The sequence below is a fragment of the Eucyclogobius newberryi genome, unplaced genomic scaffold (assembly GCF_026437365.1).
Source record: "Eucyclogobius newberryi isolate DKJ021-1_F unplaced genomic scaffold, fEucNew1.0.hap1 SCAF_16, whole genome shotgun sequence".
Lineage (NCBI taxonomy): Eukaryota > Metazoa > Chordata > Actinopteri > Gobiiformes > Gobiidae > Eucyclogobius > Eucyclogobius newberryi.
Window position 1 is genome coordinate 28,343,997 of NW_027315790.1, and position 20,468 is coordinate 28,364,464.

At 40.5% G+C, this 20,468-nt stretch overlaps 1 protein-coding gene across 1 annotated transcript in view; it reads left to right on the forward strand.

Annotated features, from left to right (window-relative positions):
• Positions 1–20,468, forward strand: part of LOC140362145 (microtubule-actin cross-linking factor 1-like) — a 329,939-nt gene that overhangs the window by 217,691 nt on the left and 91,780 nt on the right. Inside the window, exons 49-62 of the mRNA XM_072448200.1 lie at positions 508–707; positions 1,168–1,485; positions 1,594–1,760; positions 6,342–6,498; positions 6,929–7,040; positions 7,676–7,738; positions 8,643–8,881; positions 9,692–9,821; positions 12,574–12,773; positions 15,049–15,273; positions 15,891–16,167; positions 16,765–17,363; positions 18,134–18,322; positions 19,099–19,305. Coding sequence (XP_072304301.1) covers positions 508–707; positions 1,168–1,485; positions 1,594–1,760; positions 6,342–6,498; positions 6,929–7,040; positions 7,676–7,738; positions 8,643–8,881; positions 9,692–9,821; positions 12,574–12,773; positions 15,049–15,273; positions 15,891–16,167; positions 16,765–17,363; positions 18,134–18,322; positions 19,099–19,305 — 3,083 coding nt within the window. The remainder of the gene's footprint in view (positions 1–507; positions 708–1,167; positions 1,486–1,593; positions 1,761–6,341; positions 6,499–6,928; positions 7,041–7,675; positions 7,739–8,642; positions 8,882–9,691; positions 9,822–12,573; positions 12,774–15,048; positions 15,274–15,890; positions 16,168–16,764; positions 17,364–18,133; positions 18,323–19,098; positions 19,306–20,468) is intronic.

The window sequence follows — 20,468 nt, forward strand, 5'->3', positions numbered from 1 at the left end:
GGAGTTGTATTTAGCTTCGTTCACGCTTGTTTCTGAGCCTCAAAAGACTCGTTTTCACATATGCCTGATGCGTGACGTCAAAGCAGGAGATCCGGAGGTGTCTTCTTGCCGTTTTTATGTCCGTAAATCGTCGCCGGACTCGTTCTGAACATCTCTGCGCCAAATCGCGTTCATTACGACCGCACGCTCACGTTATCATGTTATGGCAAGCTACCGTTTATTATTTTCCTCATTGTAATTCCCCCTACTGCCAGTAGATGGAGGGCTAACAACGCCTCTTGATGAGCGAACTTCTGACTGATGGAAAGACACGTTATTTTCAGTTTTAAAACATGAGATTTCAAAGCACAGGTGCAGAAGAGCATGTTTAAAGGCCAATAACGTGACAAATAATGCATCATATTTGTCCTTTAAGCTAATTCGACGCTCCAAATTTTTGCTTCAAAGGTGTAAAATGTCATAAATAAAACAGGATATGAATGACGTGGCCTGTGTGTTCCGCTGCAGACGGTTTGGAGAAGCGCTTTGGCTCGCTGTCCTCGTCCGTGTCGGAGCGGGCGGAGCAGCTGCAGACCGCCGTGGCCCAGTCGGTCAGCGTCCAGGAGGGGCTGAAGACGCTGCTGTCCTGGTTGGACCAACTGCCGCCGCGGCCCGCCCCGGTGCGGCCCACCGCTCAGGCCGTGCAGGAGGCGCTCACGCAGAACCAGGTGAAAAACACTGCGTATGTGGATTGTGTACGAGAGAACTGAAGAAAACAACTACAAACAAATGAAATGCAGAGAAATCACACATTCTGGTCAGATTCTTTCATCAGAATAACATTTATTCATCCACCAGGGGGAGTTTTCCTTCATTTCAGACACACAACTGACCAGCAGAAGAAAATATAGTTTATAAAGAGAAAGAATAAATATAGTGCTCATATTTTCCTTGCACTTCTGTCAGGTTCTCTCTTTTGCAGTGGTGATTGGTTTGCTTTCTTAACTGGTTCTGAAGTTGCTCGTAACCCTCCAAAATGATCATTATTTCACAGATTTTCACACATTAAAACAGGAAGTATGTGTTTAAATGTGTCCAGCTCGTCACAAACCCTTTGGCGTGTGTCGATATTCCCTTTGCACTTCAAATAACGCTTAATCGCTAGTGTAAAACTCCCGTGTTCCTCAGAAACTTCGGCAGGAGCTGCTCTCGAGGCAGGGCAGCGTGGACGCCACGCGGGACGCCCTGTCCAGGCTCCTGCAGAGCTCGGACGCCTCGGCGGCCTCCGGCCTGAAGGGCTCGCTGGACCGGCTCACGCTCGGGTTCGCCGCGGCCCAGGCGTCCCAGGCGGAGCGCGAGGCTGAGCTCAAAGCGCTGCTGCCCCGACTGGAGAGCTACGAGCGGCTCGGGACGGACCTGCAGGCGTTCACCCAGAGCCGCCTGAAGGCCCTGAGCCCCGCGGGGCAGCCCGACCGCAGCGTGGAGGACTTCAGGCAGACCATAGAGGTCAGAGCAAAGCAGAACTAAGCAAATGCACCGACTGAAGGTGTATGTGTCATCTTTGAATGAGATTGTCCTTGTCCTCAGTCTGTGTCTCGTGTCTGTGACTTGCAGGAGGTCAAGGCCGAGCTGGAGCAGGAGTCGGCTCAGCTCAAGTCCTTCTGCAGCCTCGGCTCCGAGCTCGGCCAGTCCAAAACCTTCACCGACACTCAGAGCCTTTTGGACAACGTCAAAGAGGTTTCGGACCAATTCAACCAACTGGAGACGAGCGTCAATAAAAGGTAAGAATGAAAACTACACAAAGAGCTTCTCCTACAGAGGCTGATGTGCTTCTGCATTATTATCATCCATAGTTAATATGGATAGTCCATAAGATATAAAGCTTGGACGCACTCGGAGAGAAACTGTGACATGGTCTCGATCAGGAGGTTTCACTTGATCTTTCCAAAATGGTCTTAAATGTGTTAACATGTGTGTGCTATTGTTATTATTATGTTATTATATATTTTTACTTTGCTCAAGGTCTTGATCTCAAAGGGTTCTTACTTGATAAAATAAATAAAATAAATAAAATAAATAAAATAAATAAAATAAATAAAATAAATAAAATAAATAAAATAAATAAAATAAATAAAATAAATAAAATAAAAATACATTTGAAATTTCAAAATGTTAAAATAAATCAATATTTACTCAAACGCAATTTAATGCTGATCATATTTAATTTAGTGTTTGAATACAATCAGCTTTTTGATGCGTACATTTTAACCAAGGCACGGGAAGTTTACTTGTAGAGCAGGAAGTAATTCAAAGTGCCTTCCCAAATAGGAAAATATGCTTTAAATACCCAATATAAACAGATTCCAACATAAATAATCGGGTTTCACACTCTTTAAATACTCGACTGCATAAAGTTGTCAACAGGTAAAAGAATGAACCCTCATCATCGTCTGTTTTAAACTCGCCGTCACTTCGTCGAGTGTCTTTGCCGTTGGCATTTCTAAAACCGTATCCTTCGCCGGTTGCCATGCCGACTCTGCTTCCACGCGCCTGTCGGCAGCAGCAGGAGGCCGGGAACTTAAAAATACGACGCCCCGGAATGCGCGTGGGATTCTGGACCGGGTTTATTTGACACTTCAAACTTTCAACACGTCACATATTAAGGTGATGTTAGGCTGTATGTATTTTAGGCTTTTTGGTTTAATTTAGTGCCAATTTTACCATAATCTATTAATTTAACTGTTCATGGTTAAGACATGGTTTAGTGATGTAAATGTTGTCCTTATTTAGTCCTGATTTGACCTTGTCCTTGTTTGTTTTTCCTCGTTTTTGACCTGGTTTGGACCTGGAACTGTCATAAATAAGAATAATACATGTTTAAACTACTTTATGTAAATCTACTGCAGAATAATCCAAGTAAACCATGAATTTAGTATAGTTAGTGTTGAATGAGTCATGAGAACAATAAATTAACAAAACAACAACACGATATTGTTCCACCTTTAATTTATTGAACATTACATTTATTTAATCATTATTATGACTTTTTGGTTCACAGTTACAGTTTTGTTTAGTGTAGCTCCATGTTAGACCTAAAATAGTCCTTGTTCTGACCTTATTTGTCCATTTTATTCCCTGGGTTTGGGTTCTTGCTTGGTTTAGATCTAGTTTAGTCCTGATTTGACAAATATTAAAGGTTGTACTTGGAAAATCATTGTTTAACCACGTTATAATGTTGTTTCCTCATCAAAACACCTGGAGTTGTGTTTCAATCTGTGCGTTGGAGTTTTTTTTGCATATTTTGGCCAGTTCAGCATATTTATTAGTTAACTTGCATAAAATAATGAATATTTATGAGTTCAGTGACAGTTTTACAGGACAAGCTGAAGCAAAAGGGCCTTTTAAGTAAATTAAAGTGCCCCCTACAGGTCGGACGACTCATTGAAGTAAAACGCAGAAGTTTTTCTAAAGAATATAAAAATGTCATCACAGAAAAGCAAATATTTTCACGTTTATAATTTAACTTCCTGTTTGTGATTGATGACACCACACTAGTAAAATACAGCAACCACCATTTTTTTTATTTGACAAGAAAAATATGAGAGCCACTTTATTTAGTTGAATTACTGTTTAGAGAGTCAAAGAAGCTGTTTGTGTAAATTATGCATAAACTTACTGACTGGAATGAGTGTGATGTCACTTCCTGTCATCATTTTTATATATTTATATTTTTTTTACACCGCTAATATCAAACAGAATCCGTCTCTAAAGGAGCTTGTTAAACATTGATAAACACTCGTGGATGAGTCTGGTTTTAGCTGCTGTATTTGTGCTGTATTTGTGCAGTATTTGTGCTATATTTGTGCAGTATTTGTGCTATATTTGTGCTGCTGTATATGTGCTGTATATGTGCTGTATATGTGCTGTATTTGTGCTGTATTTGTGTTGTATTTGTGCTGTGTTTGTGCTGTATTTGTGCTGCTGTGTTTGTGCTGTATTTGTGCTGCTGTATTTGTGCTGTATTTGTGCTGCTGTATTTGTGCTGTATTTGTGCTGCTGTATTTGTGCTGTATATGTGCTGTATATGTGCTGTATATGTGCTGTATATGTGCTGTATTTGTGCTGTGTTTGTGCTGTATTTGTGCTGCTGTATTTGTGCTGTATTTGTGCTGCTGTGTTTGTGCTGTATTTGTGCTGCTGTATTTGTGCTGTATTTGTGCTGCTGTATTTGTGCTGTATATGTGCTGTATATGTGCTGTATTTGTGCTGTATTTGTGTTGTATTTGTGTTGTATTTGTGCTGTGTTTGTGCTGTATTTGTGCTGCTGTATTTGTGCTGCTGTATTTGTGCTGTGTTTGTGCAGTATTTGTGCTGCTGTATTTGTGCTGTATATGTGCTGTGTTTGTGCTGTATTTGTGCTGTATTTGTGCTGCTGTATTTATGCTGTATTTGTGCTGTATTTATGCTGTGTTTGTGCTGTATTTATGCTGTATTTGTGCTGTGTTTGTGCTGTGTTTGTGCTGTATTTGTGCTGTATTTGTGCTGTATTTGTGCTGTATTTGTGCTGTATTTATGCTGTATTTGTGCTGTATTTATGCTGTGTTTGTGCTGTGTTTGTGCTGTGTTTGTGCTGTATTTGTGCTGTATTTGTGCTGTATTTGTGCTGTATTTGTGCTGCTGTATTTATGCTGTATTTATGCTGTATTTGTGCTGTATTTGTGCTGTATATGTGCTGTGTTTGTGCTGTGTTTGTGCTGTGTTTGTGCTGTATTTGTGCTGTATTTGTGCTGTATTTGTGCTGTATTTGTGCTGTATTTGTGCTGTATTTGTGCTGTGTATGTGCTGTGTTTGTGCTGTGTTTGTGCTGTTTGTGCTGTATTTGTGCTGTGTTTGTGCTGTATTTGTGCTGTATTTGTGCTGTATTTGTGCTGTGTTTGTGCTGTGTTTGTGCTGTTTGTGCTGTATTTGTGCTGTGTTTGTGCTGTATTTGTGCTGTATTTATGCTGTATTTGTGCTGTGTTTGTGCTGTGTTTGTGCTGTGTTTGTGCTGTGTTTGTGCTGTATTTGTGCTGTATTTGTGCTGTATTTATGCTGTATTTGTGCTGTATTTGTGCTGTATTTATGCTGTATTTGTGCTGCTGTATTCGTGGTCATTGAGGCTAATCTAAGCAGTGTGGACTCGGCTCATTGTGCGTCTCATAAACTCTTGGATGGGTCCCAGCCCTCGTCCGTCCCGGGGGGAGAGAAATAGCAGCGTTATAATGACACGTCTGTTTTGTCTGGGCCGGGATCAGAGGCGGGATCAGAGGCGGGATCAGAGGCCGGAGCAGTGCCAGCAGCGCCTCGGGGCCCGTCACACTCACTTTGTTTCTCCTGTGATTATAGCTAAACGCAGCTGTATGTTTTATATCACAGTCATGTACTTGTGCCGAGACCAGCTATTTTTGTCTCGTCTTCCCAGAAATGTCTTAAACTTCACAACGATAGAGCCAGTGTGGATACAAGTCCTGGTTTTGTTTCGGTTGTGGTCCTGCTTTGGGTTTAATGAGTTTGATATTTTGGCTTTAAAAATGTCTAGTTTTCTGAATTTTCACAATTTAAGTTGAATACTCTTGTCAAATTAGCCACGGACCAGTTTTCTATATTAATTGTCTATAGATTTCTAGGTATATAGCTGTTATTTAGCTATAAACAAGACTTTATTTCCATCAAAACGATATATTACGTACATACCGTATTTTTTGGACTATAAGTGGCACCGGAGTATAAATCGTCGCACCAGCCAAAAAGTGGATAATAGAGAAGAAAAAAACATAGAAGTTGCACTGGAGTATGAAATGCGGTTGCAAGTGTGAAAATAACAATATCACATATAAGTCCCTATGGAGTATAAGTATATAAGTATAAATATAAGTAGAAGTCGCACCCCGGCCAAAACTATGAAAAAAGGTGCGACTTATAGTCCGGAAAATACAGTATATTTAGATGTATTTGATTCACTTTTATTTCATTCTACTTGTACATGTACATATCTGCATATTTGTACCGTATTTGGCACGTCTTTTGCCATTTTTCCAATCCAACTTCGCACAATGACCAACTCCAAAGGGCTGCGCAGAATACAGACCAAACACAAGTTGAAAAAATAGAAATAGAATTAAAATAGATTAAACAATAAAGCACACAAAAAATATTGCTAAGAATAAATGCAGAAGTAATAGCAATAAAAATAATGAAAATAAATAAAAGACCATGCAATTCTCTCAACTTTCTTGTAACGTGTGCGCTTCTTTGTAATTCCCCTTATGGATCAATAACGTCTGTGTAATGTACATTAACGGTCATGTTTCCGTGTCGTCCAGATTCGCTGCGATCCACGCCTGTGAGGAGCAGCTGCACCAGTTCCGCGGGCTCTCTGGCTCCCTCCTCAGGTGGCTGCAGACGGCGCAGGACCAACTTCCCGCCAAAGAGACGAGTCTCGACACGGACGGGCTGCAGCGGCGAGTTCAGCAGCTCAAGGTTAGAGCGTCCTGTCCAGTGAAAACGAGTGAATGTGCAGCGTTGTGAGCGCCGACAATCTGCTGTATGTCTTTCCTTTGCTCATCCCCATTTCAGGATACACTATTCTGTCCAATAATGACAAAAAATCTTTGTGAATGGAAACTGGTCAAAATGGTCCAATTTCTTATAAAAAATAAATTGGGGGGGAAATACTTTAAAATGTATTTTTTTTTTTTTTGTTCTTACATTTTTTTATCAAATTTCCTAATGTGCTCAAGTTTGAAATATTAATACAGACTAATAACATGTTTTCTTCTTTTGATGCATAGTGTATTCATTGTTTAACCTTTGCTTCTTTCATTATCAGCACCATTATTACGTCATAATTTAACGTTGAGCATTTGTTTTGACATTAAAAATTGAATGTAAACTGTATTATTTCTTTCAGGAGCTGCTGAGCGACTGGGAGTCTCAGGGATCCAGAGTTCAGGAGTTGAACAAAAAAGGCTCTGAGCTGGAGACGATCATCATCGACATCACGGCGCCACAAACCAAAACCGGTAAGAGAGCGACGAGCGTCTGGGGAAAACGCCGAGCGATTTACGAGATATCGGTTCGATTCACGGACATAAATGTAAGGGGGAAAAATATAGAACGAGGTATTTTATCATGTGCTGTTTTCGTATAGAAATGAGGCGTTTTATGCGTAAAAACGGCAAAAATCGCTCATATTTGTGACAATACGGGATTAAACGTCCTTCACTTTGTTCACGCATCAGTTACAAAAACATAACGTACAGAGAGGATTTTAGATCGTCTTTATTCAAAATCTGACAGAAAATGTGGGTAAAACATTTGATTTTGTCTCATTGTTAAAGTTTTATTAATAAATCAGGCTTGGAATTATAGACAAATCCGGCAAAATCTTGTTAAACGCTTTGAAAATTTTCAATAATGAAACATATTTAGATCTTTTTTTAGTTTCCAGTTGAACCTGTAGCGTCTCACTTAGCGGCCGTGTAACCTGCTGCTGCTGCTGCTGCTGTTGTTGTTGTTGTTGTTGTTGTTGTTGTTGCTGTTGCTGTTGCTGTTGCTGTTGCTGTTGCTGTTGCTGTTGCTGTTGTGACGGAGATGGAGTCTTGTCCTTGTCCCTGTGGCGTCCTTCTCGTCTCAGTGGTCCTGTGTTTTTCCTCAGGGGCCCCTCACATCAACGGTTCGTCGGGTCCCGGCAGTGTCAATGGCATTCACACGTGCAAAGGTAAAGGTCAGCGCTCCTCCAGGCGTCGTCCACTCCGTCCGCTCCGTCCTCTCTGTCCACTCTGTCCACTCTGTCCACTCCGTCTTTTGTCGTTTGTCTTTTCACCGTGCCTTTTCCGGCCGCTTGCTGTTCAAAATATTTGTCCGTGCAGTCGTAGGGGACATTTGTGGATTTAATCGATCAACTCCTCAACATTCGTACAAAATGTAATTCAAATCTAAATGTTTTAAAAATCGGTTTGAATGAATGTATTAATTAATTAATTAGCACAAAAACACACAAAAGGAAATTTTTTTTTAGCACGTTTAAAGGTGAAAAAATGTGTTACACACATAATATGTGTCTAACTAAATATTAATTTAATATTATTACAAATATGTCTGATTGCTATTTTGTCCAAAAACTCCACAAATTGTATAAATGAAAGACATGTTTAATGCAGACTGCTGCATCTATGTGCACGAGCGGGTGGCCAACCCCCCTGAGAAACGACAAAGAAGCTTTCATACGGTGTTGAAAACTAGGGCTGCGACTAACTATTAGTTTAGTTATTTCTATTGAACATTGAGACTTTTTAAATACATTATCAACCAAATAAAGACTGAAATATGGCGACTGACTTTTAGACAGAGAATAATTACAAATAAATGATATTGTTAGTAAAATTCAGTCATGTTGGCTCTTTTTTCACATTTTGATTGAATAACGCCGCTGCCTTTGTCATAAAAAGCTAAGTTCACATGTGTTTTACAATGATCAAACAAATACAAAGCCGACTCGTCATAATTACTCATCGTCCTTTTGAAAACCGCGTCATTCATTTCAGGCCGACATAAACTAGTATCGTTGTTATTATCGTATTAAACGTGCCGCTCTTGACCGTTCTCCCCTCGCCCTTCCGCAGACCTGACTGAGCTGCAGCTGGCCGTGTCGGACGTGAGCGGCCGCTTCGAGTCGCTGGGCCTGGACCTGCGCGAGCGTCTGTCCAAGCAGCAGGCGTCGCTGGAGCTGAGGCGGACGGCGTCGAGCGGCACCGACGAGCTGCGCGGCTGGCTCGCCCAGAAGGAGAGCGCCATCGCCCGGGCGACGGTGGTGTCGCCGTCCAAGTCCGAGGTGGTGCGCGCGCAGGCCGAGGAGAACAAGGTACGACCGGCGGTTTGAACTGTTGTGCGCGCGTGAGGTTTAAGTTTAAACTGATTCCCAAAGCGCTCAGAAGTTGTACAAAGTGTGTGTTTATCCACTTTGTGCGTTTTCAAACTGTGAGAAGATGTTTGAGAGCGACATCGCCTCCTTTAATACGATAAAACCCGACAATTACAGTGTCTTAATGCGTCTTAAGTCAATATTTTCAAGCCCGAATCCCACTGAGAACTGTAGTAGTGTTTCTCTGAGCTCAGGGCGGATACAGGGAAATAAAACACAATTTGAGAAGATATTTTAACAATTTTTGCTGCAAAAAGCTTATACATTTGAACCACAATTGATTTGGCTGAAAGGAACGGAAACACAACTCAATACAAAAATGTCGATAGTTGTGTATTTTGTGTTTTGTTTTAATTACGGACTAACTTTTGTGTCCGAAATAAAGTAAAGAATTATATATTTTATGTTGTAAATTCTTCTACAGGTGAATAAAAGTCTGAATTGCTACCAAATGACTGCCTTGACCATAAGAAAATGTCCAAAAATATATATATAAATGGCAGATTCTGAAACATGACTCTTTCTCTTCTGGTTTTCAGTCATTTTTCTGCCTTTACACTAATGAAATGACTCTAATAACTCAATAATTAGATCAAATTTTTGGTGTGTGTTTTTTGAGTAACTTGATAACTCCAGAAATCAGATTATGATCATATTTTAGTGCGTACCTTGGCCTCTGTCACCATTGGCTCCTTTCACTTTCACCACAGAAACACTTCATTCTTGCATTCGTTCCTTCTCCGTTGCTAGGCGCTGCTGTCTGAGCTGGCCGAGCGCTCTGCCCAGGTGGAGGAGCTGAAGAGCACGCTGAGGAAGCTGATCGCAGAGAACCCCGACTCTCCCGAGGCCGAGACCTGGAGGCGGCAGCTGCACGAGATCGGTACGTGTCCCGACCGTCCCGACCGTCCCGACGCTGCCGATCAGTCACAGCCAGAGTACTCAGATTACTCAGATTGTAGACAAAACGGTGCACAAGGAAACAACTGCTCATTTAAGAGTGAAAAAAGAGGAATATTTATTCAAACTTGTCATTTACTATTGCTGTAATAAGACCTACAAAAACATGAGTACTGTATTTTCCGGAGTATAAGTCGCACCAGCCAAAAAATGCATAATAGAGAAGAAAAAAACATATATAAGTCGCACTGGAGTATGAAATGTGGTTGCAAGTGTGAAAATAACAAATACTATCACATATAAGTCGCTCCGGAGTATAAGTATAAATCTAAGTATAAAGTTGCACTCCGGCCAAAACTATGAAAAAAGTGCAACTTATAGTCCGGAAAATACGGTAGTAAAAATTGCACCAGTTTGGATGTAACTTGTGCTTTGTCATTTACTATCGCTGTAATAAGACCTACAAAAACATGAATATTTGAAAATTGCTGTCTTTTTCATAAACAATCAGCAGTATCATAAAGACGTTCATAATTGTGTCAAATTATCAACTTTTTAGATAAACGTACGGCGAGACAAAGACTGATTAGATTGACTGATGTGTGATGGTTTTTAGAGCTCGTATTAAGAGTTTGTACTGATGCGGTTTAATGTTTCTTACACGTGTCGTCCCACACAAAGAGCGCGGTCGCCTCTGGGCCTCGAGTCAAACCTCCTGTAGATTTGGAGAAAGACGAGACGCGAAAACGATCACGTTCTTTTCAACGGACGGTTGAACGTTGTTTTGTCGCACAGGAAATGTAGTCATCGTAAAACCGTGGAAATATCTTGATAACAGAAGGTCATTTCATGTAAACGGGGCACATTTGTTAGTCTTTATTTCAAGTTTATTTGACTAAACTTACGCATGAAAACTATAAATTACGAGAAAACAGGTGTATTCTCGTGGTAATGCTAAATAAACAGGTCTGTGTATTACATTATACTCTATAAATCTTTACATTTACTGTGTTATGTCTAGTGTATCATCCATTACTGTGAAGCGCTCCTCATTTATGTAAAAATTTATGTGTTTTTAGTATAAATCGCTCCGTTATTAGGCACCGAAATGTAAAATTGACGTTATAAGTCGAGACAAAGGTTTGATAAAGCTGGAGTTTGGCCGTGTTTTGTTGCATCTCCAAAAACATCTATTTCAAAATTAATCTCGTTGTTCAATCATTTTTCGTCTCTCAAATGAAATAAGTCTTAGCGATTCTTCTGTAAATAAGAGCGTCAAAGTGCCTGGCAAAGCCTCTCGTGCGATTTGATATTTTAGGCAGACAGACATATTTAAGGTGAAACCGAAGACGGGGGTTTCTCAGTTCCATAATGCGCAGATGGGCACAGCCGGATGCCCAGAGGATGAGTCACAGGCGGAGGAAGGTGGGCGGAGGAAAGTGGGCGGAGGAAGGTGGGCGGAGGAAGGTGGGCGGAGGAAGGTGGGCGGAGGAAAGTGGGCGGAGGAGGGGCTCGGGGAGGAAAGGGGGGCTATTGTCCGGGTTTATTAAAGATGGAGCTGGAAGGTAAAAGGAAGAAGAGAGCGTTCAGACCAGAGTCAGACGGATTTTCTGGCTCAAAACGTGCAGAATGAATCCATCAAGTCGCCGTAAATCGTGTTGTATCATTCACTGGATTTGGTCTTAAGTTTCAAGACTTTGATTGTCCAATTTAACGACTACTTCTTACATTTAATTAAAACCGTTTTGAAAAATGTTGATCATTAAGTAAGACGAGATTAACAAACGTTTTGAAAAATGCACATGTTTTGTCATAAAAGTTCTCAATTAAAACGTTTTACTCCATAATCTAGACTGTTAACAAATGGTAAAGTTTTGTATGTTTTTTGTTGGTAGAACTATTTAAATGATTTTTGACTTTTTTTTTTTTACTGACAATTAATCGAATAATCATTAGTTGAAAAAAATAATCATCATTGTATTTTGATAATCTTATCTGGACGATACAAAACTCTCAAACACACCTTTTATAACAAAGGTGACATTATTACATTAATGAAGACAATATTACATCAAAATGTCCAAAAAATAATCAATGATACACTTTATTTTACTTTTTTGTAATTTATTGTATTATTTTTTTCAATATCAAACATAAAAAACACAAAACAACCAGCGAGCAATGGACAAAATAAAAAGAATATAAGTCGCACAGGACATTTTAAAGCATCAAAATTAATCTGTTTAATTTGTCCATTTCCAAATTGAGTCCGACCGCGACGACGCCCGTTAAAATGTCCGTCCAGTCCGTGATTTATCGGCGCAGATTGTGTCATTCATTCCCTTTTTCCAATTATGCACTTTATCTGTAAATATTCTTTATCTAGAAGTGTTTCCGTCACCATATTTCAACATTTATTTGTCTGATAATGTACCGTATTTTTCGGACTATAAGTGGCACCGGAATATAAGTCGCACCAGCCAAAAAATGCATAATAGAGAAGACAAAAACATATATAAGTCGCTCCGGAGTATAAGTATATAAGTATAAATATAAGTATAAAGCCAAAACTATGAAAAAAGGTGCGACTTATAGTCCTGGAAATACGGTATTTAAAACGTCTCCATGTTCAGTGAAAATAACCGTTTTAGTTCGCTTTGTTGCTCTTTGAAACTCCCGTTATTTGCCGTTAAACGTGTGACGCGACTGTCTAAATTGACCTTTCCCCCCCGCAGACACGCGCTGGCAGGCGACCAATCAGACGGCGGCGCAGAGGCAGAAGGAGCTGGAGACGTGCGCCGACCGGCTGGGCGCCTTCTCCTCGGCGGCCAATCAGCTGGCGCCGTGGCTCCGGGAGAAGGAGCTGATGATGAGCGTCCTGGGGCCTCTGAGCATCGACCCCAACATGCTGACCACGCAGAAGCAGCAAGTGCAGGTCGGTCCGAGCAGGAAAGCGAGCGCGTGCAGTTAAAGGGCGCGGGTTACGCCACGAGGAGGACGATCTCGAGCTTCTGACCACGTTTTAACAGTGTACACTCTTCAAAAACACAACTGGCTCTGGATTTAGAGCCAAGTCGTCTCCTTTTGGGCCTCAGAAAGCACAAAAGTCTTTAAAGATTAAGTTCTAAAACAGGTTTGAAGCGACGTAACTGTGCAAATGTGTGTGTGTATAGCTTTAAATGTGCACTGTGTAACATTTGTGTTTGTTTAAGATAAGATATTCCTTTATTGTCCACACATGGGTCTGACTCAACTTTATTTATTTTGTTATTTTATTTAGATTTTAGGAAGGTGTACGCAGTGATTAACAATTTAAAACAAGAAAATATACATATTTTATCTATTTTTAAGTAGGAAAAAGTGATCAACAGGAAGCTGAAACCCAAATACAAGACCAAAAAAAACTATTTCTAACATTTATGCAATGATTTATGTATAGTTTTAGTTTGATTCATTTGTCATTTGTAGTTTCAAAAATACGTGACAAAAGTTCAGAGTGCACAGTAAAACAAGAAAAAACAAGAATAAACAAGAAAAAAACCCAAGAATAAACAAGAAAAAAACCCAAGAAAAAACAAGAAACAACTAGAAAAAAACAAGGAAAAAACCTGGGAAAAAACAAGAAACAACTAGAAAAAAACAAGAAAAAAAACTGGGGAAAAACAAGAAAAAAAAGAAACAACTAGAAAAAAACAAGAAAAAAACCTGGGAAAAAACAAGAAAAAAAAACGAGAAAAAAAAAAACAAGAAACAACTAGAAAAAAACAAGAAAAAACAAGAAACAACTAGAAAAAAACAAGAAAAAAAACCAAGAAAAAACAAGAAACAACTAGAAAAAAACCAAGAAAAAAAAACCAAGAAAAAACAGAAACAACTAGAAAAAAAACAAGAAAATAACCCAAGAAACAACTAGAAAAAAACAAGAAAAAAAAGAAACAACTAGAAAAAAACAAGAAAAAAACCTGGGAAAAAACAAGAAAAAAACAAGAAAAAAAAACAAGAAACAACTTGAAAAAAACAAGAAAAAAAAAAACAAGAAACAACTAGAAAAAAACAAGAAAAAAACCTGGGAAAAAACAAGAAAAAAAAACAAGAAACAACTAAAAAAAAACAAGAAAAAACAAGAAACAACTAGAAAAAAACCAAGAAAAAACAGAAACAACTAGAAAAAAACTAGAAAAAACAGAAACAACTAGAAAAAAACAAGAAAAAAAAGAAACAACTAGAAAAAAACAAGAAAAAAACCTGGGAAAAAACAAGAAACAACTAGAAAAAAACAAGAAAAAAAACCTGGGGAAAAACAAGAAAAAAAAGAAACAACTAGAAAAAAACAAGAAAAAAACCTGGGAAAAAACAAGAAAAAAAAACGAGAAAAAAAAAAACAAGAAACAACTAGAAAAAAACAAGAAAAAAAAACAAGAAAAAACAAGAAACAACTAGAAAAAAACCAAGAAAAAAAAAACAAGAAAAAACAGAAACAACTAGAAAAAAAACAAGAAAATAACCCAAGAAACAACTAGAAAAAAACAAGAAAAAAAAGAAACAACTAGAAAAAAACAAGAAAAAAACCTGGGAAAAAACAAGAAAAAAACAAGAAAAAAAAACAAGAAACAACTTGAAAAAAACAAGAAAAAAAAAACAAGAAACAACTAGAAAAAAACAAGAAAAAAACCTGGGAAAAAACAAGAAAAAAAAACAAGAAAAAAAAACAAGAAACAACTAAAAAAAACAAGAAAAAACAAGAAACAACTAGAAAAAAACCAAGAAAAAACAGAAACAACTAGAAAAAAACTAGAAAAAACAGAAACAACTAGAAAAAAAACAAGAAAAAAAAGAAACAACTAGAAAAAAACAAGAAAAAAACCTGGGAAAAAACAAGAAAAAAACAAGAAAAAAAACAAGAAATAACTTGAAAAAAACAAGAAAAAAAAAACAAGAAAAAACAAGAAACAACTAGAAAAAAACAAGAAAAAAAACCCAAGAAAAAACAGAAACAACTAGAAAAAAAACAAGAAAAAACAACAACACATAGAATGGATCAAGAGACATTTTGATTCTGTGAAATGAGCAAGTTAAAAGAATAAAAAAGGTTAAAGTGTCAGATCAAACTTCAAAACTGTTAAATCTTTAGGCGAGATGTGTTACTTTTATTATCGTATTACTTCATCTTCACGTCACTTTTTGAACACTTTCTAACGTCTTCTGTTCAGTTCATGTTGCGCGAGTTCGAGACGCGCCGGCCGCAATTCGATCAGCTGACCCAGGCGGCCGAGGGCATCCTGTCCCAGTCCGATCCCGCTCAGGAGCCCTCGGACCTGGACGAGGTGAAGGCCGAGCTGGGGTCCGTCACGCGGCAGTGGGACGGACTCACGAGCCGGCTCACGCAGAGGGCGAGCCACATTGACCAGGCCCAAGGAACCAGCCAGACATACCAGGTCTGAGAAACGACTTATTTTAATCACTTTTAATCAAGTAATGGGCTGTAAAATGTATTTATGGAAAACATGAGCTAAGCACTTTATAGAGGATTTCTAATAAAAGGCTGTGATAAATGATGGATGGAAGTAAAGCCTCGTAAAGCGGCTTTTACTGCTTATTTAAGTGTCTTTTTTAAAGTTTATAAAGGGATGGAATAAAACTGTCCAATGGCAAAATGTGGTGAACGTTTGAAATATTTGAGGATTTAATTTATTGATATATTTAATGAATATATTTTGAGTACTTCGGATGAAAGGGCTTTGAAATGGGCTCCAAATTTGATTATAGTATAAGTAACTAAAACATTTAAATAAACATAAAACTAATGTGACAGCTGGAGAAAAGAATGTGTTTAAAAATCCTTTATTTAGCAGTGTTATAATTTGAATTGTATTGAATGAATAATTTTAAAGACATTTCACATTTGTCTGATAAATAACTCTCAGCTGATGCGTTTAAAAACACATTTCTGTTGGATTTACATCATATCTGACCATCTTTATCTCTTAAACTCTTCAATAATCTATAGATATTCCTTTTTGTCCTGAGTAAATACCCAGAATGGTCTGTGCAGGACTTGCTGCGGGGTCTGTCCTCCAGCGTCTCGGCCCTGGGGGAGCGTCTGGACTCACAGGCCTCTCTGAGCGCTCAGCCCGAGGCCCTAAAGCAGCGGCTGCAGGAGACCGGGGAGATCCGCTCGGAGCTGGAGCGTCACCGCGGCGACTTGGCCGAGGCCGAGCGGCTGTGCCACGAGCTCAGCGCCATCGTGGAGGAGCCGTACCTGAAGGAGGAGCTGAAGAAGCGCCTGGACAGCGTGAGCGGGCCCCTGAGGAGCCTGGAGGAGCGCGCCGGTGAGTGGAAGAGTCACTGGGATCATAACGCACGTCATTCTGGTGTGGGACGGTCCAATATGTCGGGTCCACGTCGATATTTGTCTCACTGCTGTGGACGATGACAGATTAGTTCATACAGTTGTTAAGATTTGAATACAACAGCAAAGGCCAAAGTTTATGTTACGTTATCGGGAAGTTCACGTATATATATTTATTTCTCTGGGATGTAAAACTATAGGTGCAGGATTGTGTAAACATGTACTTTTTAGCCTGATTTGCTCTTCTATTTCCATCTTTAATCTCATTTATGACTTCAAATAGTCTGATGCACTGAGGACAAACACACAACAAACTGGTGACAATTATGAGAAGAAGTAAAAGTAGAAAAGTAAAAAAAAAGTAGTAGAAAAGCCACTATAGTGATGTTTGAGTCAGTCGGTGGTATTTGTTTTGTTTTAGTTGTTTAAAATCTCGTCTTGTCTTTCACATTATAAATACAAATCATTATACAAACGATCTCTTATCTTGAAGCACCAACACATCTTTGTTCCATTATCTAAACACACGACATCACAAAACGACATGTAATAAACTCTCGTCCCGTCTCTCCTCCAGCTGACGGCCTGTCCCAGCTGCAGGCGGCTCTTTCCTCCACACAACAGTTCCAGCAGATGTTCGAGGCGCTCCGATCGTGGCTGGACAAAAAGGCCCATCTCAAAGAGGCGTCCGGCGTGGCGTTGCCGTGCCGACCCGAGGCCGTCCGCTCCCTGCTGTCGGAAACGGAGGAGCTGCAGCGAGGCATTGCCAGCCAGCGCGGCTCCTACGAGCTGCTCCAGGCCGAGGGCGCGTCGCTCCTGGCAACGCTCCCGCCCGGAGGCGACGAGCGGGCGGCGCTGCAGTGCCAGCTCGGCGGCTTGAAGCGGGACTGGGAGGCGCTGAACGAGAACATCGCCGAGCGGGAGGGCAGACTGAAGAGCACGCTGGCCAAGGCCGAAGAGTACCACCGGCACAAGTCCGAGCTGGCGCCGTGGCTGTCGGACGGCGAGGAGCGGGACGGAGAGATCCAGCCGTCGCTCGAGCCCGCCGCCCTGGACGAGTGTCTGCAGAAGGCCCGAGCGCTCGGGCTGGAGCTGGAGCGACGCCAGCCGCATCTGGAGGCCTTCAACACGGCGGCCGACCGGCTGCTGGAGCAGTGCTGCATCGGCGACGAGGAGGTACGGCCCCATGCGCGGAGGGTCCTGAGCGTGATATTAGAAGGGCTGGACGTGTTTCTGTCCCGTCTGAGGATTGGGCTTTCCACTCTTTCTGCTCAGTTTACAGTTTGTTTAGTGCTTGTCTAGTTCATTTTATTTAGAGTTACTTTCATCTGCATTTCCATTTGTTGCAACCACATTTGGAGATTGTGACTCGTGCTGCAAGATGTATTGAAATCGCAGTTTGAATGGTGCAATTGGAAGCATTATTTCCTCTGAAACCAACAACATAATAGTAATAATACTTTGAATACTCCTGCTCAGCCTGTAGTTCAGACATCTACACCTGCTCTGAAATGCTCTCATGTTCTTGTTATGTTCAGCAGTTCAGCTTACCTCAAATGTGATGACAATTTGAACTTTGAACCAAACCCTAGTCTTAAAACACATAAAAGTCATAACGTGTTCAGAAAATACGCAATTAGATCGTTTTCCAAAGCTGTTTAGCTCTAATTTAGTACTTGAATAATCGTTTGCTGAGCTAGACGCAGACTTAGAAACATGTCACGTGCTGAGAGGAGCGTTTAAGTCTCGAGACAGAGCAGGAAATATCAAAATGTTGTGTTTTACTTTTGTACAAAATCTCATATTCATGGACATTTGGCAAGCCGATTAATCGATGGAATAATCGCTACATTAATCGTTAGCTGCAGTCGCGTACGAACCACTCGCCACATTCGTTTTCCAGCGCTTACAAAGGTGATTAAAGAGACTAAATTTGCTCCTTTTAGGTCCGAGACGAGAAGGCCCAGCTGAACCGCAGAGTGGACCGCTTGGCCGAGAGCGTCCACGACCGGGCGTCCCACCTGGAGGAGCTGTCCGGGCGCCTCCGGGAGTTCGAGGAGGGCCGGGCGGCCGTGGAGCGCCGGCTGGAGGCGGCCAAACACCAGATCGAAGTCCAGGAGGCGCTGGGACCACAGGTAAAGCGAGCGCAACAAAAACGAGTCTTTACATGACCATGACGATCCGCAAGAACCGTTATTATGTACGAATCAGAACCTTTGAGTCATGTGTCTAAATATACGTTTATTACAGTTTCACGTTTATATCGGGTTTTGTTAAAGGTGCAGATTTATACAATATTAGAAACAAAACTAGTTCATTTTTACATTGCATCAGTCCAAACTTCTTCTTAATTTTTCACCGTGATGAGTTTATAAGTGCTTTTCACAACGGTCCAGCACTTCCTGCTTCCCGGATCGATTAAACGCTTTATACTTAAATGCAGACAGAACACAGCGGTATTATTTTGAAGAGCTGCTTTCACGAGAATCTCTCCTGAGGAAAGACAAAACTGTACATATGTTGGGCACAGGCACGTTAAGTTTTGATAGAAACACAAACCACGGTTACATGCACACTTCAAATCAGATTATTGTCATAATTTTGGAGTTATAAGGACGGCAAGCATGAGATTTGAATCATTTTAAAGGTCCAAAACTCTGATAATAATTTGTTTTTGCTGTGCACGTGAAGTAAAGTAGTAAATAAAGTAAATAAATACACTATTATTAGATATAGTTCAGATTTACATAGACATTTGAAAATATTGTCATTATTTTTGAACATCCTTTAATCCTCTACAGCTTAACTACTGTCAGAACTGTTTGTAATCGTTTTATTGTGTTAAAATAGGCGTCAGAGGTGATTAATGCTGGATATAAACGCTGCTAATCATACTGTCCGCTCCCGTTAGGCGTGCAGCGCTAAGAGCCTGGACCGACTGCGCAGCCAGCAGGACAATCTGAGGTCGCTCCAGCCGCAGGTGGTTTACCTCAAGGACCTGGCCAAGGGGCTGGTGCAGGACGCCCCGCAGACACTGGGGGGCAGCACTGAGGGCGCGGACCGGCTGCAGAAACAGGCCAAAGACACAGAGGAGGAGTTTGAAGGAGTTACTGACAAGGTGAAGTCCTGGAATCCCATTAAATCATGTTTATGGTAGATTTTCTCTGGCTTTGGAGTCCAAAAGTAGTTTGCACACATATTTAATATCCTTTTATCTTTGTATTTATGTTTTGGAGGTGGAAAATATACTGTCAGGACAAGATAAAAGCTAAATTGTGGTTTTATAGGTATGAAAAATGTAAATTGTGTGTATATGATTAACAAAGCTTTCAAAAAGAAGCAAATATTAATCATATTTAGAGGTGGGAAGTACATTTACTTGAGTCATGTTTTGAAGAGATTGTACCATTACTCGTACAATATTTAGTTTGAAGTAGCAATACTCCTATTACTCTTCCCACTGTGAGTGACAAAACATGAAATGCTTCAAACTCTCACTTTAACTCTCAGAATACCAGATTTTGTCTGAGTTCATAAAATATATCGTGATAATAAATCATAAATAATACATCATAATACATGTAATTGTTAATCAGTGCTCAAGTTATAGTTTCCACAAATACTTTGTTTTACTCTTTTTTTACTCTACTCTACTTTCTTACTTCTACTTGAGTAACATTAGTTAAAAAAGTTATTCGTACATATTTTGCCCTTTATTCATATTTTTTTGCAGTTTCCGTTCACTTTTTTGTGTGTAATTTGTACCTCATCCACGACACGCAAACGCAGTTGTATTACAGTGAAAGTATTGCATAATTAAAGTAGCGTGCACCTTTTCCAAACGTCAATACAAGAAAAACCTTTCACGACCAGCCTGTTGATGTATGAATTAGGTGTATTTGCCCAAATACTTCAGCTCTTTCAACGCCTCGTAAAACGCAAAAGAACGCGGTTTATTTGTGCGTCTTTGTAGCGCGGCCGCAGCTTTCAACACCGTCCCGAACATTTCCCCTTCAAGCAAAACCACTGCCAAGGAAAACGACTCTGGACACAAACTCCACGCGGACCCCCAGATTGAAACGTCCCGCGCAGAGGCAGCGGCGGTGCCTCGAGAGCGTCTGATTTATGAGCCTGTGAGTGAAGCGATGCGCGAGCGGGCGTCCTATTTATAGTCGGAAGGTGTGGGTTCTTTCTGCCTGCGCGTATACGGAGGTGCTCGGTGTTAAGTGGCCCGGCGCTGAGATGAACCAGGACGGCCCCGCGGCTGGTCGGGACGGTTGG